The sequence below is a fragment of the Amblyraja radiata genome, chromosome 47, assembly GCF_010909765.2.
Source record: "Amblyraja radiata isolate CabotCenter1 chromosome 47, sAmbRad1.1.pri, whole genome shotgun sequence".
NCBI lineage: Eukaryota > Metazoa > Chordata > Chondrichthyes > Rajiformes > Rajidae > Amblyraja > Amblyraja radiata.
In genome coordinates, this window is record NC_046002.1 from 5,152,147 (window position 1) to 5,171,951 (window position 19,805).

At 49.5% G+C, this 19,805-nt stretch overlaps 1 protein-coding gene across 5 annotated transcripts in view; it reads right to left on the reverse strand.

The window, feature by feature from the left end:
* Positions 1-19,805, reverse strand: part of LOC116968900 (aryl hydrocarbon receptor nuclear translocator-like) — a 66,945-nt gene that overhangs the window by 38,368 nt on the left and 8,772 nt on the right. For 4 of the 5 annotated variants that reach the window (XM_033015881.1, XM_033015882.1, XM_033015880.1 and 1 more), the window contains exons 1-5: positions 11,585-11,790; positions 7,926-8,043; positions 5,464-5,523; positions 3,851-3,895; positions 1,023-1,236 (exon numbers count right to left, since the gene is read on the reverse strand). In XM_033015881.1, the coding sequence (XP_032871772.1) occupies positions 1,023-1,236; positions 3,851-3,895; positions 5,464-5,523; positions 7,926-8,043; positions 11,585-11,606 (459 nt within the window). In that variant the 5' untranslated portion in view covers positions 11,607-11,790. Of the gene's footprint in view, positions 1-1,022; positions 1,237-3,850; positions 3,896-5,463; positions 5,524-7,925; positions 8,044-11,584; positions 11,791-19,805 lie in introns of those variants that run through there. The other variant, XM_033015883.1, reaches the window with a different exon arrangement.

Genomic DNA, 19,805 nt, shown 5'->3' on the forward strand with positions numbered 1-19,805 from the left:
CTGAAATGGATGAAAAAAATGCCCACGTTCCACTCCGTTGCGTACTACACGTCAGCCATTTGCATTTATCAGTTTATTTATTCATGTGTATATATTTATACAATGGTATATGGACACACTGAACTGTTCTGTATTCATGCCTACTATGTTCTGTTGTGCTGAAGCAAAGCAAGAATTTCATTATCCTATCAGGGACACATGACGGGGTGGGAGATAGCAACCTTCACGTGGTCCGCCCTGTTTCGACTAGTGCAATCAACTCGACGTGCACAAACGGAAGATCAAATAGAACAAGTCTGCATCCTGGGGGCAGGAACATTGAATACTCCCAATTTTGTTAGTCCTTGCTGTCTCCTCCCCTTCCTCAGCCCTCCTGCTGTCTCCTCCCATCCCCCAGCCTTCGAGCTCCTCCTCCTTTTTCCTTTCTTCTCCCGCCCCCCCACCCCCGATCAGTCTGAAGAAGGATTTCGGCCCGAAACGTTGCCTTTTTCCTTCGCTCCATAGATGCTGCTGCACCCGCTGAGTTACTCCAGCTTTTTTGTGTACCATCAAATAGAACAAGTTGTCCAACAACTTTAATAATAATAATAATGGATGGGATTTATATAGCGCCTTTCTAATACTCAAGGCGCTTTACATCGCATTATTCATTCACTCCTCAGTCACACTCGGTGGTGGTAAGCTACTTCTGTAGCCACAGCTGCCTTGGGGCAGACTGACGGAAGCGTGGCTGCCAATTTGCGCCTACGGCCCCTCCGACCACCACCAATCACTCACACACATTCACACACACTTTAGGCTGTGCACACCACGCAAAAGAAGAAGAAGAAGTAGAAGGGACACATGGCAATAAACTCTCTTGAATCTCTCTTGAATCTTGAATTAGAGGTTGTTGTTTAGGTCTCTTAGTGGGACAGGGGCTTTAGGGAGTTTTGAGCACTAGTTATGTGGATATTAATGAATTGAATTGAAGAGTGCCACTTGACTTCCTCACCACCCACTCGATGACAGAAGCCACTCACCTGGTCCGTGAGGAAGGAGGGTTTATAAGTGCCGTCCATCGAGGTGTTGCCGGTTCCCCGCAGCGACTTCATGTGGGACACGGCCATGCGCAGGATGGTCAACTTGTCGGGCTTGCGGGCCAGGGCGCTGCAGGTGGGCACCATGTCCGACAGCTCCGTGATGTAGGCCGTCATCTTGTTCCGCCGCCGTCGCTCGATCTCGCTGTGGTTCTCTCTGGGCGTGCACGGGGGGGGGGGGGCGGGAGGACAGGAGACGGTGAACACATAGAAACATAGAAAATAGGTGCAGGAGTAGGCCATTCGGCCCTTCGAGCCTGCACCGCCATTCATAGAAACATAGGGAGGCTACAGATTTTTGGCTGTTGAGTAGAACAACTACTCGTGGATAAAAACTGTTTTTACGTCTGGCTGTGGCAGCTTTGACAGTCCGGAGTCGCCTTCCAGAGGGAAGTGATTCAAAGAGTTTGTGGCCAGGGTGAGAGGGGTCAGAGATGATCTTGCCCGCTCGCTTCCTGGTCCTTGCAGTGTACAGTTTATCAATGGATGGAAGGTTGCAGCCAATAACCTTCTCAGCTGATCGGACGATTCGCTGCAGCCTCCAGGTGTCGCGCTTGGTGGCCGAGCCAAACCAGACCATGATGGAGAAGGTGAGGACAGACTCTACGATGGCCTTATAGAATTGGACCATCATTGCCTGTGGCAGATTGTACTTCCTCAGCTGCCGTAGGAATTAGAAACATAGAAAATAGGTGCTGGAGGAGGCCATTCGGCCCTTTGAGCCAGCACCGCCATTCATTGTGATCATGGCTGATCGTCCCCTATCAATAACCCGTGCCTGTCCACTCCCCATATCCCTTGACTCTACTAGCCCCCTAGAGCTCTATCTAACTCTCTCTTAAATCCATCCAGTGACTTGGCCTCCACTGCCCTCTGTGGCAGGGAATTCCATAAATTCACAACTCACTGGGTGAAAAAGTTTCTTCTCACCTCAGTCTTAAATGACCTCCCCTTTATTTTATATTGAATATTCAATATGATCATGGTTGATCATCCAACTCAGTATCCTGTACCTGCCTTCTCTCCATACCCCCTGATCCCCTTAGCCACAAGGGCCACATCCAACCCCCTCTTAAATATAGCCAATGAACTGGCCTCAACTACCTTCTGTGGCAGAGAATTCCACAGACTCATCACTCTCTGCGTGCAATTTTTTTTCTCTCATCTCAGTCCTAAAAGACTTCCCCCTTATCCTTAAACTGTGACCCCTTGTTCTGGACTTCCCCAACATCGGGAACAATCTTCCTGCATCTAGCCTGTCCAACCCCTTAAGAATTTTGTAAGTTTCTACAAGATCCCCCCTCAATCTTCTAAATTCTAGCGAGTACAAGCCGAGTCTCCGTTCCGTGTGGGAACAGCCACATCCAAGCACACCAACGCATCTACTTCCTCAGAAGCCTGAGGGAGTTCGGTATGTTCCCCCCCACCCCTACAACTCTAACACGTGTACCGTGGAGGGCATTTTATCGCGATGCATCGCAGCTTGGTTTGGGAACAACTCCATCCAAGAAATTGCAGCAAATTGTGGACGCAGCCCAGACCATCGCAATTTCTTGATCAGCACGGATGTCAGGGGTTATGGGGAGAAGGCAGGAGAATGGGGGTTAAGAGGGAGAGGTACCAAGCCAGTGAACCTACAAACTTGTACGTCTTTGGAGTGTGGGAGGAAACCGAAGATCTTGGAGAAAACCCACACAGGTCACGGGGAGAACGTACAAACTCCGTACAGACAGCACCCGAGGTCAGGATCAGACTCGGGTCTCTGTCACCATAAGGCAGTCGGTCTACCGCTGTGCCCCCCCATCTATCTAGTGGTGTTACCATTTTCAGGGAGTTATGGACTTGGACCCCAAGATCAATGCTATTAAGGGACATGCCATTAATTGTAGATGTTCTCCTTACATTCAAAACCTTTCTTGTGTATATAATTTATTCCCTCCATTGATGAACTGTACACTGCAAGGGCCAGGAAGCGAGCGGGCAAGATTATCGCAGTCGCTGCCTCAAAAAGGCTGGCAGTATCATCAAAGACCCACACCATCCTGGCCACACACTGATCTCCCTGCTACCTTCAGGTAGAAGGTACAGGAGCCTGAAGACTGCAACAACCAGGTTCAGGAATAGCTACTTCCCCTCAGCCATCAGGTTATTAAACCTGGCTCGGACAAAACTCTGATTATTAGCAACCACTTTCTGTTATTTGCACTACCAGTTTATTTATTCATGTGTGTATATATTTATATCATGGTATATGGACACATTTATCTGTTTTGTAGTAAATGCCTACTATTTTCTGTGTGCTTAAGCAAAGCAAGAATTTCATTGTCCTATACAGGGACACATGACAATAAACTCACTTGAACTTGAACTTGATCTCTGACCCCTCTCACCCTGGCCACAAACCCTTTGAATCACTTCCCTCTGGAAGGCGACTCCGGACTGTCAAAGCTGCCACAGCCAGACATAAAAACAGTTTTTATCCACGAGTAGTTGCTCTACTCAACAGCCAAAAATCTGTAGCCTCCATTTGATCTGGTATTTTGTTGGTTCACATGCTTGATCAATGGTGTTTTATCATTAATGTTTTATTATTATTATTAATGTTTAGTGTTTTCTGAGTCATTCGTAACTGTCACTGTATGTCATGTTGTTACTTGTGGGCGGAGCACCAAGGCAAATTCCTTGTATGTGAATACTTGGCCAATAAATTTACTTACTTACTTAAACATAGTTTTCTAATTGTATGGACCCGAGAAAGAAGTCGCCATTACCTGGCAAATCTCTCTTTGTCATTGGACCCTTCGTCACCTTCGCACCTAGATACAGAAAACAAAAGTTAATCCATGTCTATCCTAAATATCTCCCGAACAGAATTATCCAACTGAGCTACTTGGCTGTATATCGGCGAGACCAAGCGCAGGCTCAGCGATCGTTTCGCTGAACACGTTCACTCGGTCTGTCTAAACCTACCTGATCTCCCGGTTAGAAGTTTGAGGGGGGATCTTATAGAAACTTACAAAAGTCTTAAAGGGTTGGACAGGCTAGATGCAGGAAGATTATTCCCGATGTTGGGGAAGTCCAGAACTAGAGGTCACAATTTAAGGATAAGAGGGAAGTCTTTTAGGACTGAGATTTTTTACACAGAGAGTGTTGAATCTGTGGAATTCTCTGCCACAGAAGGTAGTTGAGGCCACAGTTCATTGGCTATATTTAAGAGGGAGTTAGATGTGGCCCTTGTGGCTAAAGGGATCAGGGGGTATGGAGAGAAGGCAGGGATGGGATACTGAGTTGGATGATCAGCCATGATCATATTGAATGGCGGTGTAGGCTCGAAGGGCCGAATGGCCTACTCCTGCACCTATTTTCTATGTTTCTATGTTGCCAAACACTTTAACTCCCCCTCCCATACCCACACACTCATTGGATTGTACTATATAATAATAATAATAATAAATTTTATTTATGGGCGCCTTTCAAGAGTCTCAAGGACACCTTACAAAAATTGAGCATGTAGAGGAAAAACAGGTAAGGGGAATGAAATAAATAGTAGAGACATGACTAGTACACAAAGTAAAGATAGAATTCAATACAAAACACAGTATGAGGCAATTAATGCACAGATGAAAAGGGACGGGGACGTGGGGCTAAGGATAGGCAGAGGTGAAGAGATGGGTCTTGAGGCGGGACTGGAAGATGGTGAGGGACACGGAATTGCGGATCAGTTGGGGGAGGGAGTTCCAAAGCCTGGGAGCTGCCCTGGAGAAGGCTCTGTCCCCAAAACTGCGGAGGTTGGACTTGTGGATGGAGAGGAGACCGGCTGATGTGGATCTGAGGGACCGTGAGGGTTGGTAGGGGGAGAGGAGGTCAGTGAGATATGGGGGGGGCCAGATGGTGGAGGGCTTTGTAGGTGAGGACCAGGATTTTGTAGGTGATCCGGTGGGAGATGGGAAGCCAGTGAAGTTTTTTGAGGACTGGAGTGATGTGATGCCAGGATTTGGTGTGAGTGATGAGTCGGGCGGCTGCGTTCTGGACCAGTTGGAGTCGGTTGATGTAGGTGGAGCTGATGCCAAGGAGAAGTGAGTTGCAATAGTCCAGTCGGGAGGAGATGAAGGCATGGATGAGTCTTTCAGCAGCAGGCGGTGTGAGAGAGGGTCTGAGTTTGGCGATGTTGCGGAGATGAAAGAAGGAGGTTTTAATGACATGGCGGATGTGAGGCTCAAGGGAGAGGGTGGAATCAAAGATCACGCCAAGGTTGCGGGCCTGGGGAGATGGGGAGACAGTGGTGCCGTCGATGGTGAGAGTGAGGTTATTGATTTTGCTGAGTGTGGCTTTGGACTAATTACATTTTGTAAAATGTAATGAATACATGCAGAGGATTACAAACCTTGGAAACTTGCTGCTCCCTTCCCCGTCATCATCATCATCATCATCATCAAAGTCAAGGCTGGAAAGAAGAACAAATATTGAAAGGATCACACCAATGTATTAACAGTGGCTTGCGTAGAGCAAAGGGGGAAGCGAAGATGTCACGGCGAGACTGCGTGGCGAATATTGGTACATTGGCCTTCATTGGTAAAAGCACTGAGTTTAGACGTTGGTAGACAAAAATGCTGGAGATACTCAGCGGGTGAGGCAGCATCTGTGGAGCGAAGGAATAGGTGACGTTTCGGGGCGACCCGAAACGTCACCTATTCCTTCGCTCCATAGATGCTGCATCACCTGCTGAGTTTCTCCAGCATTTTTGTGTACCTTAAACCGAGTTTAGTTTAGTTTAGAGATACAGCCCACCATTTAGGCTATTATCTAAATGGTGGCCGACTAGGAAAAGGGGAGATGCAGCGAGACCTGGGTGTCATGGTACACCAGTCATTGAAAGTAGGCATGCAGGTGCAGCAGGCAGTGAAGAAAGCGAATGGTATGTTAGCTTTCATAGCAAAAGGATTTGAGTATAGGAGCAGGGAGGTTCTACTGCAGTTATACAGGGTCTTGGTGAGACCACACCTGGAGTATTGCGTACAGTTTTGGTCTCCAAATCTGAGGAAGGACATTATTGCCATAGAGGGAGTGCAGAGAAGGTTAACCAGACTGATTCCTGGGATGTCAGGACTGTCTTATGAAGAAAGACTGGATAGACTTGGTTTATACTCTCTAGAATTTAGGAGATTGAGAGGGGATCTTATAGAAACTTACAAAATTCTTAAGGGGTTGGACAGGCTAGATGCAGGAAGATTGCTCCCGATGTTGGGGAAGTCCAGGACAAGGGGTCACAGCTTAAGGATAAGGGGGAAATCCTTTAAAACCGAGATGAGAAGAACTTTTTTCACACAGAGGGTGGTGAATCTCTGGAACTCTCTGCCACAGAGGGTAGTCGAGGCCACAGTTCATTGGCTATATTTAAGAGGGAGTTAGATGTGGCCCTTGTGGCTAAGGGGATCAGAGGGTATGGAGAGAAGGCAGGTACGGGATACTGAGTTGGATGATCAGCCATGATCATATTGAATGGCGGTGCAGGCTCGAAGGGCCGAATGGCCTCTACTCCTGCACCTAATTTCTATGTTTCTATGATCACCCCGTGCGCTGGTTCTATCCCTCACATGAGGGGCGATATCCAATTTCACCAAAGCTAATTAATCTACTGAACTGCACATCTTTGGAGTGTGGGAGGAAACCGAAGCATCCGTGCCGGTCACGGGGAGAATGTACAAACTCCGTACCGACAAGCATCCGTGGTCAGGATTGAACCCGGGTCTCTGGCGCGGTGATGCCGCAACTCTACCGCTGCGCCACCATGCCGTCCCTAGAACATTTGGGTTCTAGCTACCATTAAAAAAAGAGTTCTAACTGTTCTACCCAATTCCTTGGGGCGCATTCTTACTACTGACCCATGCAAATCATTCAATGGGGACAGGAAGAATAAGGGGTAACGCCATTTAGAACGGAGACGGAGGAAACACTTTTTCTCAGAGAGTTGTGAGTCTGTGGAATTCTCTGCCTCAGAGGGCGGTGGAGGCCGGTTCTCTGGATACTTTCAAGAGAGAGCTAGATAGGGTTCTTAAAGATAGCGGAGTCAGGGGATATGAGGAGAAGGCAGGAACAGGGTACTGATTGGGGATGATCAGCCATGATCTCATTGAATGGCGGTGCTGGCTCGAAGGGCCGAATGGCCTACTCCTGCACCTATTGTCTATTGTCTTCCCGAATGAAGCAGAGAAACAGGCCCTTCAGCCCAACTCGGCCCATGCCGACCAACATTTACCATCTAGTTCATAAGTTCTAGGAGCAGAATTCGGCACATCAAGTCTACACCACCATTCAATCATGGCCGACCTATCTCTCCCGCCTGCCTTCGCCCCATAACCTCTGACACCCGCACTAATCAAGAATCTGTCAATCTCCGCCGTAAAATTATCCATTGACTTGTGGCCTCCACAGCTGTCGGTGATAATGAATTCCACAGGTTCGCCACCCTCTGACTGAAGAAATTCCTCCACATCTCCTTCCTAAAGGTACGTCCTTTTATTCTGATGCTGTGCCCTCTGGTCCTAGACTCTCCCACTAGTGTAAACACCCTCTCCACATTCATTCTATCCAGGCCTTTCACTATTAGGTAAGTTTCAATGAGGTCCCACCTCGTCCTTCTAAACTCCAGAAGGACCTGCACTTGTCCCGCCTGCCCGTGTTTGGCCCGTATCCCTCTAAAGTTTCCTATCCCTGTACCTGTCCAAATATCTGTTACATGCTTTCATCGTATCTGCCTCAGCGACTCCGAAGAAGGGTCACCTCCAGTTTAAATTCCATTTGGAATATTTTGGAGGACCAAGAAACCAAGAACCCAAATATCCTTACCCTGGGTGCCTCTTGGGTGCTCGAGACATGATGCCCCCACTATCCTGGGTTTGAGCCGCAGATCCAGCGCTTCCAGCCACAGACAGCGGTCCCCCGATCTCCGAAGCCATCTCTACAACTGGAAAAAGAAAATGAAAATGAAAACATTTAACGGCGGCATGGTGGCGCAGCGGTAGAGTTGCTGCCTCACAGCGCCAGAGAACCGGGTTCGACCCTGACTACGGGTGCTGTCTGTATGGAGTTTGTACCTTCTCCCCGAGACCTGCGTGGGTTTTCTCCGGGTGCTCCGGTTTCCTCCCACACTCCAAAGACCGAGTCCACTCCGAGTGGCAGGTCGGCGTGGACTCGATGAGCCGAAGGGCCTCTTTCCGTGCTCTAAACTAAACTAAACTCGGCTTAAAAACAGGAAGGCAGTTTATTTTCTAAATGGTGTCAAGTTGGGAAAAGGGGAAGTACAACGGGATCTGGAGGTCCTTGTTCATCAGTCAATTAAAGTAAGCATGCAGGTTTGTAGGCTAGTTGGCTTGGTGTCGTTGTAAATTGTCCCCAGTGTGTGCGTAGGATGGTGCTAGTGTACGGGGATCACTGGTCAGCGCGGACTCAGTGGTTCGAAGGGCCTGTTGTATCTCTAAACTGGACTCGGGCATTAATCAAGCTGAACATGGTTTCAGGATGGAGCAGACACAGAGAAACTGAGCCAGAGGGTGAATGTCTGAACATCCACAATTTGTTTTCTCATCGCCACTACACACATCCTATCTTGAATTAGGAGACGTAGGTTGCCTTGGTAACAGAACTGTGATCAAAACTCTCTATAAGACCGACCACTGTTACCACAGCGACAACAGGGAAGCTTTCTTTCCAAAGAAAAAGTACGAATCAAATCAGTAAACTTTTGTCTCAAACAACAAAAGCAAGAGCCCCCATTGATATTTAACGATTTTAACGGTGCCTTCAGCTCCCCTGCGGGGAAACGAGATGTGTGTTTGCTGAACTTAGACACAGAACCACAGAGTCGTACAGCACAGGGACAGGCCCTTCGGCCCAACTCACCCGTGCCGACCGTCTAAGCTAGACTGAAGAAGTGGTCCTGACCCGAGACGTCGTCCATTCCTTCTCTCCAGAGATGCTGCCTGTCCCACTGAGGTAGTTTAGTTTAGAGATACAGCGATCCCAGCACACTGACACTACACAACACACTAGGGATAATTTACACCAAGCCAATTAACTTTGGAGTGTGGGAGGAAACCGAAGATCTTGGAGAAAATCCTCGCAGGTCACGGGAAGAACGTACAAACTCCGCACAGACAAGCACCCAAAGTCAGGATGGAACCCGGGTCTCTGGCACTGTGAGGCAGCAACTCTACCGCTGCGCCACCATGCCGCCCTGGAGTTACTCCAGCATTTCATGTATAAGCTAGTCTCATTTTTCCGCGCCTCGCCCACATCTCTCTGAATCCGTATACGTGTCCAAATGCCTTTTAAATGCATGGTGGCGCAGCGGTAGAGTTGCTCCCTTACAGCACCAGAGACCCGTGTTCGATCCTGACTACGGGTACTGTCTGTATGGAGTTTGCAAGTTCTTCCAGTGACTGTGTGGGTTTTCTCCGGGCGCTCCGGTTTCCTCCCACATTCCAAAGACGCACAAGTTTGTAGGCTGTTAATTTGGCTGCTGTTGATTGTGAATAGTCCCTAGTGTGTGTGTGTGTGTTCGATTGTAATCATGCATAGTCTTTTCACTGAAACATAGAAAATAGGTGCAGGAGTAGGCCATTCGGCCCTTCGAGCCTGCACCGCCATTCAATATGATCATGGCTGATCATCCAACTCAGTATCCTGTACCTGCTTTCTCTCCATAACCCCTGATCCCTTTAGCCACAAGGGCCACATCTAACTCCCTCTTAAATATAGCCAACGAACTGGCCTCAACTACCTTCTGTGGCAGAGAATTCCACAGATTCACCACTCTCTGTGTAAAAAATGATTTTCTCATCTCGGTCCTAAAAGACTTCCCTCTTATCCTTAAATTGTGACCCCTAGTTCTGGACTTCCCCAACATCGGGAATAATCTTCCTGCATCTAGCCTGTCCAACCCCTTAAGAAGTCTGAAGTCTGAAGAAGGGTTTCGGCCCAAAGCGTTGCCTATTTCCATCGCTCCATAGATGCTGCTGCACCCGCTGAGTTTCTCCAGCATTTTTGTGTACCCTCTATTCCTTTCCCGTCCATATACCTATCCAATTTATTTTAAAATTCTTTTATTTGTTTTCAAATCGTTGAATGGGCTCGCCCCGCCTTACCTCTCTGAGCTGCTCCACCTATATGCTCCTGCCCGGTGCCTCAGGTCAGCTGATCAGCTGCTCCTTGAGGTACCGAGGTCTAAGCAGAAGCTCAGAGGGGATAGAGCTTTTGTGGGACGACAGATGGCACAATGGGCTAAGTGTTCGGCTGGCAACCGGAAGGTAGCCGGTTCGAATCCCGCTTGGAGTGCATACTGTCGTTGTGTCCTTGGGCAAGACACTTCACCCACCTTTGCCTGTGTGTGAATGTGTGTGAGTGAGTGGTGGTGGTCGGAGGGGCCTTAGGCGCAGATTGGCAGCCACGCTTCCGTCAGTCTGCCCCAGGGCAGCTGTGGCTACAGAAGTAGCTTACCACCACCGAGTGTGACTGAGGAGTGAATGAATAATGCGATGTAAAGCGCCTTGAGTATTAGAAAGGCGCTATATAAATCCCATCCATTATTATTATTATTATTATAGAGCCTTTTCTGTTGCTGCTCCGGCACTTTGGAACACCTTGCCGTTGCACATCAGACAGGCCCCCTCACTGTCCATCTTCAAATCCTCCCTAAAAACTCATTTTTATTCTCTGGCTTTCGACACTGGCCGAGACATTGCTCCTGTTCTTAGTGCTTTTAATGTCTTTTAATTTTTTACTGTTTTTAGTCCTTCGTTTTACGGTTTTTTACTGTTTTTAGTCCTTCGTTTTACGGTTTTTAATGGTTTGTAATAACTTTTTGTCCATGAGTTCTCATGTCCAGCACTTTGTGGCAACTGCGGTTGTTTAAAGCGCTTTCTAAATAAAGTTTATTATTATTATTATTATTATTAAATGATAACATCGAACCTGCCTTCACCAATTCCACTGGAAGCTCATTCCACACACAGCTACCACTCTCTGAGTAAAGAAGTTCCCCCCTCATGTTACCCCTAAGAGCTAAATCTAACTCTGTCTCTTGAATTTCATTGTCCTATCTGGGAAACATGACAATAAAACTCTCTTGACTTGACTTGAATGGCCCAATTCTGCTCCTATAACTCACATACTTATGAGAAATGGCAACACCACCCTGTCCAAAGATTATAGAGGGTCAAAGCTCTGATATAGGATTTTTGACCCTGTCTGGCGGGGGGCAGAACCCCAGCGTGACATGTTTACATAGGAATTCCCCATTGTAAAGGGAGAAGGATGAAAACATGCCAAAAGAGACGTAATAACGCCGACTATTGTCGACCACGACAACTGCAAGGTTATATTTAAAGCATTGGTGTTGCACCCAGTCTAAATGCATCGGTATTTCCACTCCTATTGGCGGTGGAAGGGAGATCGAGGCCTACACGTTGGCTTGCAGCCTGGGCCTCGATTTTGAGGAAGCCACTCACCCGGGTTGACAGCGGCGGCCATCGTCGCCTCCTCTCGTCCTCCGCCGCCGCTGGAGGAGGAGGTGCATTCGCCGGCGGGTCGCTGCCGCTGCCGCCGCCGCTCCGGGCTGCCGAGGAGTCGATGGGTCGGGGGCCGGGGAGGAAAAACTCGAGGCCGCTGCAGCTCGGACAAAATGGAGGCCCGTCGCTACGGCGCAACCAAACCTGCTGGGGATCTCCCTCCCCTCATACAAACTTGCTGGCACTTATTCTACTACTTCTTCTTCTTGTAGGATTCCGGCAGTGTAGACGCTGCTAAGCGTATTACTGCCCCCCACAGGTCAAAGTCTGAACTACATTCTTACATACAGTCCTGTAACTTGCAGGAATTAAAGAACAGCCCTGGATAGAAACATAGAAACATAGAAAATAGGTGCAGGAGTAGGCCATTCGGCCCTTCGAGCCTGCACCGCCATTCAATATGATCATGGCTGATCATCCAACTCAGTATCCTGTACCTCCATACCCTCTGATCCCTTTAGCCACAAGGGCCACATCTAACTCCCTCTTAAATATAGCCAATGAACTGTGGCCTCGACTACCCTCTGTGGCAGGGAGTTCCAGAGATTCACCACTCTCTGTGTGAAAAAAGTTCTTCTCATCTCGGTTTTAAAGGATTTCCCCCTTATCCTTAAGCTGTGACCCCTTGTCCTGGACTTCCCCAACATCGGGAGCAATCTTCCTGCATCTAGCCTGCCCAACCCCTTAAGAATTTTGTAAGTTTCTATAAGATCCCCTCTCAATCTCCTAAATTCTAGAGAGTATAAACCAAGTCTATCCAGTCTTTCTTCATAAGACAGTCCTGACATCCCAGGAATCAGTCTGGTGAACCTTCTCTGCACTCCCTCTATGGCAATAATGTCCTTCCTCAGATTTGGAGACCAAAACTGTACGCAATACTCCAGGTGTGGTCTCACCAAGACCCTGTACAACTGCAGTAGACCCTCCCTGCTCCTATTCCATACCAGGGCATCGGAAATGTCCTCGTTCTTCAGGGAACGGGGATTCCCCTCCGCTACCATAGATGAGGCTCACACCAGGGTCTCATCCATACCCCGTAACACTGCTCTCTCTCCCCATCCCCGCACTCGCAACAAAGGCAGAGTCCCTCTGGTCCTCACCTTTCACCCCACCAGCCGGCAAATACAACACATAATCCTCCGCCATTTCCGCCACCTCCAACGTGACCCCACCACTCGCCACATCTTCCCATCTCCCCCCATGTCTGCCTTCCGCAAAGACCGCTCCCTCCGCAACTCCCTCGTCAATTCTTCCCTTCCCTCCCGCACCACCCCCTCCCCGGGCACTTTCCGTTGCAACCGCAAGAAATGCAACACCTGTCCCTTCACCTCCCCCCTCGACTCCATTCAAGGACCCAAGCAGTCGTTCCAGGTGCGACAAAGGTTCACCTGTATCTCCTCCAACCTCATCTACTGCATCCGCTGCTCTAGATGTCAGCTGATTTACATCGGGGAGACCAAGCGTAGGTTGGGCGATCGTTTCGCCGAACACCTCTGCTCAGTCCGCAATAACCTACCTGAACTCCCGGTGGCTCAGCACTTCAACTCCCCCTCCCATTCCCAATCCGACCTCTCTGTCCTGGGTCTCCTCCATTGCCAGAGTGAGCAACAGCGGAAATTGGAGGAACAGCACCTCATATTCTGTCTGGGGACCTTGCGTCCGTATGGCATTAACATTGAATTCTCCCAATTTTGCTAGCCCTTGCTGTCTCCTCCCCTTCCTTAACCCTCTAGCTGTCTCCTCCAACCCTCCCATCCGCCCGCCCTCGGGCTCCTCCTCCTCCTCCCCTTTCCTTCTTTCTCCCCCCCCCACCCCCCATCAGTCTGAAGAAGGGTTTCGGCCCGAAACGTTGCCTATTTCCTTCGCTCCATAGATGCTGCTGCACCCGCTGAGTTTCCCCAGCAATTTTGTGTACCAGCCCTGGATATCAGTTGTGTTCAAGAAGGAACTGCAGGTGCTGGAAGATCGAAGGTACACAAAATTGCTGGAGAAACTCAGCGGGTGCAGCAGCATCGTCTGAAGAAGGGTTTCGGCCCGAAACGTCGCCTATTTCCTTCGCTCCATAGATGCTGCTGCACCCGCTGAGTTTCTCCAGCAGTTTTGTGTACCCTGGGTATCAGTTGATGTTTCTCACTGTCTCCAAACAAAGATGAAACAGAAAAAGCCTCAACTCCAAGTCCTGTCAGTCTAACAAACAATACTTTTCTTTCTACCCTATACTTTTTACATTCTAGGAAAACATGCTTAACTGTCTCATTACTCCCACATTCACACAAGCCAGAAACATAATTTAACCCACAGTGTCCCAACCTCAAGCTACACAGTTTAACTGAGTCCCTACATAGAAACATAGAAATTAGGTGCAGGAGTAGGCCATTCGGCCCTTCGAGCCTGCACCGCCATTCAATATGATCATGGCTGATCATCCAACTCAGTATCCCGTACCTGCCTTCTCTCCACACCTATTTCCTTCACTCCATAGATGCTGCTGCACCCGCTGAGTTTCTCCAGCAATTTTGTGTACCTTCTCTCCACACCCTCTGATCCCCTTAGCCACAAGGGCCACATCTAACTCCCTCTTAAATATATGAATGAATGAATGAATGAATGAATGAATGAATGAATGAATGAATGAATGAATGAATGAATACGTTTATTGTCATTGCACAATACTGTCCAACGAAATTCCATTACATCTCCTCCGGTTAAGAAAAATATACAAACACGACAACCATTAACACATATGCACACTTATTAATAAAATAATAAATAGGTATTTTAAAAGAATTTTAAAGAATTTGGCGGCATTTCTTGGAAATACATTTTGCTTCCCCAGTGTACTCTGTTCTCTATAGCCAATGAACTGGCCTCGACTACCCTCTGTGGCAGAGAGTTCCAGAGATTCACCACTCTCTGTGTGAAAAAAGTTCTTCTCATCTCGGTTTTAAAGGATTTCCCCCTTATCCTTAAGCTGTGACCCCTTGTCCTGGACTTCCCCAACATCGGGAGCAATCTTCCTGCATCTACCTACGGGACAGAGATGTGCAGAAACATATTTTCCTAACTTCAGATTGTATAGAAAAGTAGTGTCTACCCCTGACTTCCATTTCCCATCCTCTCTGCCATTCTTTTGTTAAGCCCTCTTTAATTATTTCTCTCAGTTCCACTCTCCCCAATAATACATGGATATCTATTTCTCTTCTTAAACTCTCCTTTGCTATGAGGTCCACCTGCTCATTCCCCCTCACCCCAGCATGCCCGGGAACCCAGCAAAAAGTGATGTTACACGCAAACCCAATTCTAGAAAACACACTCAAGATTTCATTTAGAATGTCAGGACGAGCTTTAGATTTCCCTACTCTTAAAGTTTCAAGAACAAGTGCAGAATCAGAACAGATAATGACTTCTCTAAAACTGCCTTCCTCAATCACTGGCACTTATTGGGCCTCCCTGTAGATGATATGTGCATGCATCTTTAACATAGTGACCTCACCACTACTAACCACTCCCCATATCACAAGTATAATTACAACCTCCCCACCCACTGATCTCTCTCTAGTTCCTGTGACAGACCACGTACAGCTAGTGCAGTAATGCAAGTACAATAAGTAAAGACACAGAGTGTTGATGACTCCTCTTTACATGGTGTCATAAATCGTACCCTTGCGCCTCCTGTTTATCGGTGTTTATTTCCTTTTGACCCAGTTCCCTGTTCCTTTTCTCTATTTCCTCGTTATGGCCTCTTTTTGGCGCAAGCCCGATGTGCTTGTCTTCGATTCAGACATTGCCCATCGGTGGAATGTCTTTAGACGTGACTTCGACCACTATGTCACCATCGCTCATCCTGCCGCCACCCCTGAGACCAAGGCTTCTCTGCTCCTCGACCTGGCTGGTCCCGATGCCCTGGAACGGTCTGAATCGTTCGTCTACGCTGCGGGTGAAGATGCTCGGGACCCGGTATGTCTAGTGGCTAAGTTTACCGCGATGTGCGACATCCCCACTAACTGCATCTTAGAGCGTTGTAAAATGTTCAGTCGGCGTCAGAACCCTGGCGAATCCGTTGATAATTATGTCGCTGCGCTGCGACACCTGGCCAGGCGATGCCGCCTTGACACGCTGACCCCCGATGTATTGACCCGGGACATTCTGGTTTATGGTCTACGTGATGTAACGCTGAGGGCTGAACTTCTGCGCAAGCCCGACCTGTCTTTGGACGAGGCTCTGCACGCCTCCCGTGTGGCCGAAGCTGTCACCTTGGCGATGTCACCGCCTGATCATGACATTAACTTTGCCAGTGTTGCTGGCCGTCGGCGGAACACGGGCCCCCCACGACAACGACGGCCCCCTGCACGAGGGGGAAGCAACCCGCAGCATTGCCCCAATTGCAACTTTGCCTCTCATCAATTCAATGTGTGCCCTGCCTTGGGCAAAACGTGTAACTTCTGCAGGAAATTAAACCATTTCTCTGCAGCCTGTCGCTACTCAGCGGAGCATGTTAAACAATTTGGTTCAAGCTGATAGCGCACTTGGTTCCCAGGACCAGCCTGACGAACTCCCTATGTCTGATTCCAGTTCCTCCCAGGGGGAGGCCAGCATATTTTCACTGTTGGATGCACCTGCTCGGATAACGGACCCTTCGGTTCGTGTTACTGTGAATGACTCGACCTTCACCGCAAGAGTAGACACGGGGGCGTTTTCAAATGTAATGTCAACAAGCCTCTTCAGGAAGATAAGAACTAATGAACAAGTTACTCCTGATCGCTCCCTTTTGCATGCCTACGGGGGAGGCGTGTTCGTTCCTGTGGGGAGGGCTACCCTGCACTGCAAGATACTGAAGGCCACTCGGCCCCTCACTTTTTACCTGCTAGATAATGACTGCATCACCCTGTTGGGCATCCGAGCGTGCCAAGACCTGGGCCTGGTCTCTTTCCACCGTGACATCCACCAGGTGCAGACCCTTATGGACCCCCTGATCGAATATCCTGACCGTTTTGACGACGAGCTGGGCAAGCTGCCCTGCAGCTACAAGATTGTGGTCGACCTCAATGTCGAGCCTGTGATCCGTCCGCCACACCGGGTCTCCTTCGCCATGAAGGACAAAGTCGAGTCAACGCTCCACAACATGGTTACCATGGGCATCCTGAAAGAGGTGAGCGAGCCCACCCGGTGGGTCTCCACCATGGTTGTTGCCGCGAGAAAGGATAAAAGCGAAATACGCATTTGCAACAACCCCAAGGACCTGAACCTTGCCATCAAACGCCCGCACTACCCCCATGAGAACAGTGGAGGACGTCGGTGCACAGGTTGGCCCGGCCACTGTCTTCTCGGTTCTCGATGCCAAGAGTTCCTTCTGGCAGATACTGCTTGACGAGCGGTCCTCTTACCTGACGACTTTCAGCAACCCCTTTCGGCAGGTTCCGGTTCCTCCGCATGCCATTCGGGATCAACTCTGCCAGCGAGGTGTTCCAACGGACGATGGAGCAGCTGTTTGCCGGTCTACCGTGTGCCATCATCGTTGACGACATCCTGGTCTACGGTAAGGACGTTGCTGAGCACGACTTCAACCTCCGCCAAGTCCTGGACTGGGCCCGGAAGATCAACCTCAAATTAAACCCCAAGGAGTGCCGTTTCCGCGTCCCGGAGGTCACTTACGTGGGCCACGTTTTTACAGCCTCGGGGCTGAAGCCCGACCCGCCGAAAACGTCTGCGGTCTCCGGAATGTCCCCCCCTACTGACGTGCCCAGCCTGCAGCGTTTCCCGGGCATGGTTAATTACCTGGGGAAGTTCATCCCCGACCTCAGCGAGCTGAGCGCGCCCCTGAGGGCATTGATTAAGAAGGACACTGCCTGGGCCTGGTTCCCGCAACACCAGAGGGCTTTTGACGTCCTGAAATCCAGGCTGATCAGCACCCCCACGCTCAAATTTTTCGACCTGGAGCGTCCCATTGTCCTGTTCGACCTGCGACGCCTCCAAGTTCGGTCTTGGTGCTGCTTGCCTACAGCTCCACGATGGCCTGCAGCTGCCTGTTTCCTGCGCGTCCCACACCATGACCCCTGCCGAGCAGCGCTATGCTCAGATTGAGAAGGAGCTGCTGGCTGTGGTATTTGCCTGCTCCAAGTTCAAGGACTACATCTTAGGCAACAACTTCACGATCGAGACCGACCACCAGCCGCTGGCCACCATCCTCAACAAGCCGATCCATGTTGCCTCATCCCGGTTGCAGCGCATGATGCTGCAGCTCCAACGTTTTACGTTCGAGATTGTCTATCGCAAAGGGCAAGGACATGTTCGTGGCCGACACCGCTAACGTCCACCGATCGCCACTTGTCTGACTTGATGGTGCTCAATGTAAATATTGTGCCTTCACAGCAAATGCAATCCCTGGTCCAGCACACTGCCAAGGATCCTGCCCTGCAGCAGCTTGCTGCCGTCATCCAGCAGGGCTGGCCAGGCTGTCGCTCTGCTTTGCCGGCAGGCGCCGTGCCCTACTTCCTCGTCCGTGATGAGCTCGTGCTGCACGACGGCGTGGTTGTGAAGGGACCTGTTTCCCCTCCTCCTTCTCCGTCTTCTCCCTCTCCTCCCGGGTCCCCCGTTCCCGGTTCGGTCTCCTGCCCCAGCGCCGGCTCCTCTTTCTCCTGCAAGGGAGGGGAGATGGCGAGATGCGAACCCGGTCGGGACGTGTTGTCAAGCCGCCCGTCCGCTATGGCGACTTTGCGTAACTTCGTAGCGCATGAGACGTGGTCGCCCTGTCACTATCTTGTTGTCTCTTGTTTCTAAGGGGAAGGATGTAGATGATATGTGCATGCACCTTTAACATAGTAACCTCACCACTACTAACCACTCCCCATATCACAAGTATAATTACAACCTCCCCACCCACTGATCTCTCTCTCTAGTTCCCGTGACAGACCACGTACAGCTAGTGCAGTAATGTAAGTACAATATGAATAAACTGAAGTAAAGACACAGAGTGTTGATGACTCCTCTTTACACTTCCCTGGAGTCAAAAGTCAGTCAAGTCACATTTATTTCTATAGCACATTTAAAAAACAACTCTCGTTGGCCAAATTGCTTTACATTTGTTATAAGAATAGCACAACAAAACAAACTACATACATAAGGTACACAAAATTGCTGGGGAAACTCAGCGGGTGCAGCAGCATCTATAAAGCGAAGGAAATAGGCGACGTTTCGGGCCGAAACTCTTCTTCAGACTGATGGGGGGTGGGGGGGGAGAAGGAAGGAAAAGGGGAGGAGGAGGAGCCCGAGGGCGGGCGGATGGGAGGGTGGGAGGAGACAGCTAGAGGGTTAAGGAAGGGGAGGAGACAGCAAGGGCTAGCAAAATTGGGAGAATTCAATGTTAATGCCATCCGGACGCAAGGTCCCCAGACGGAATATGAGGTGCTGTTCCTCCAATTTCCGCTGTTGCTCACTCTGGCAATGGAGGAGACCCAGGACAGAGAGGTCGGATTGGGAATGGGAGGGGGAGTTGAAGTGCTGAGCCACCGGGAGTTCAGGTAGGTTATTGCGGACCGAGCGGAGGTGTTCGGCGAAACGATCGCCCAACCTACGCTTAGTCTCCCCGATGTAAATCAGCTGACATCTAGAGCAGCGGATGCAGTAGATGAGGTTGGAGGAGATACAGGTGAACCTTTGTCGCACCTGGAACGACTGCTTGGGTCCTTGAATGGAGTCGAGGGGGGAGGTGAAGGGACAGGTGTTGCATTTCTTGTGGTTGCAACGGAAAGTGCCCGGGGAGGGGGTGGTGCGGGAGGGAAGGGAAGAATTGACGAGGGAGTTGCGGAGGGAGCGGTCTTTGCGGAAGGCAGACATGGGGGGAGATGGGAAGATGTGGCGAGTGGTGGGGTCACGTTGGAGGTGGCGGAAATGGCGGAGGTCAGGTTGACAGGTCCCGGTCAAGAGATTAAGAGTCTATCACAGAACTTGCAGAACGGCTAATCTTGCTCCGGTGTAACTTTCCCCAGTTAAATGTTATTTCCTTTGAATTCTGAGTGTCCTTGTTCATTACCATGTGTCTGGATGCTTTTTTGTCTAAATCAATGTATAAAAGAGATGGTTTTCAGGTAGTATTAACAAGATTGAGGATAGGACACGCTCACCTGAACAGCACATTAAAAATATTGGGAAAACACCCTACTGG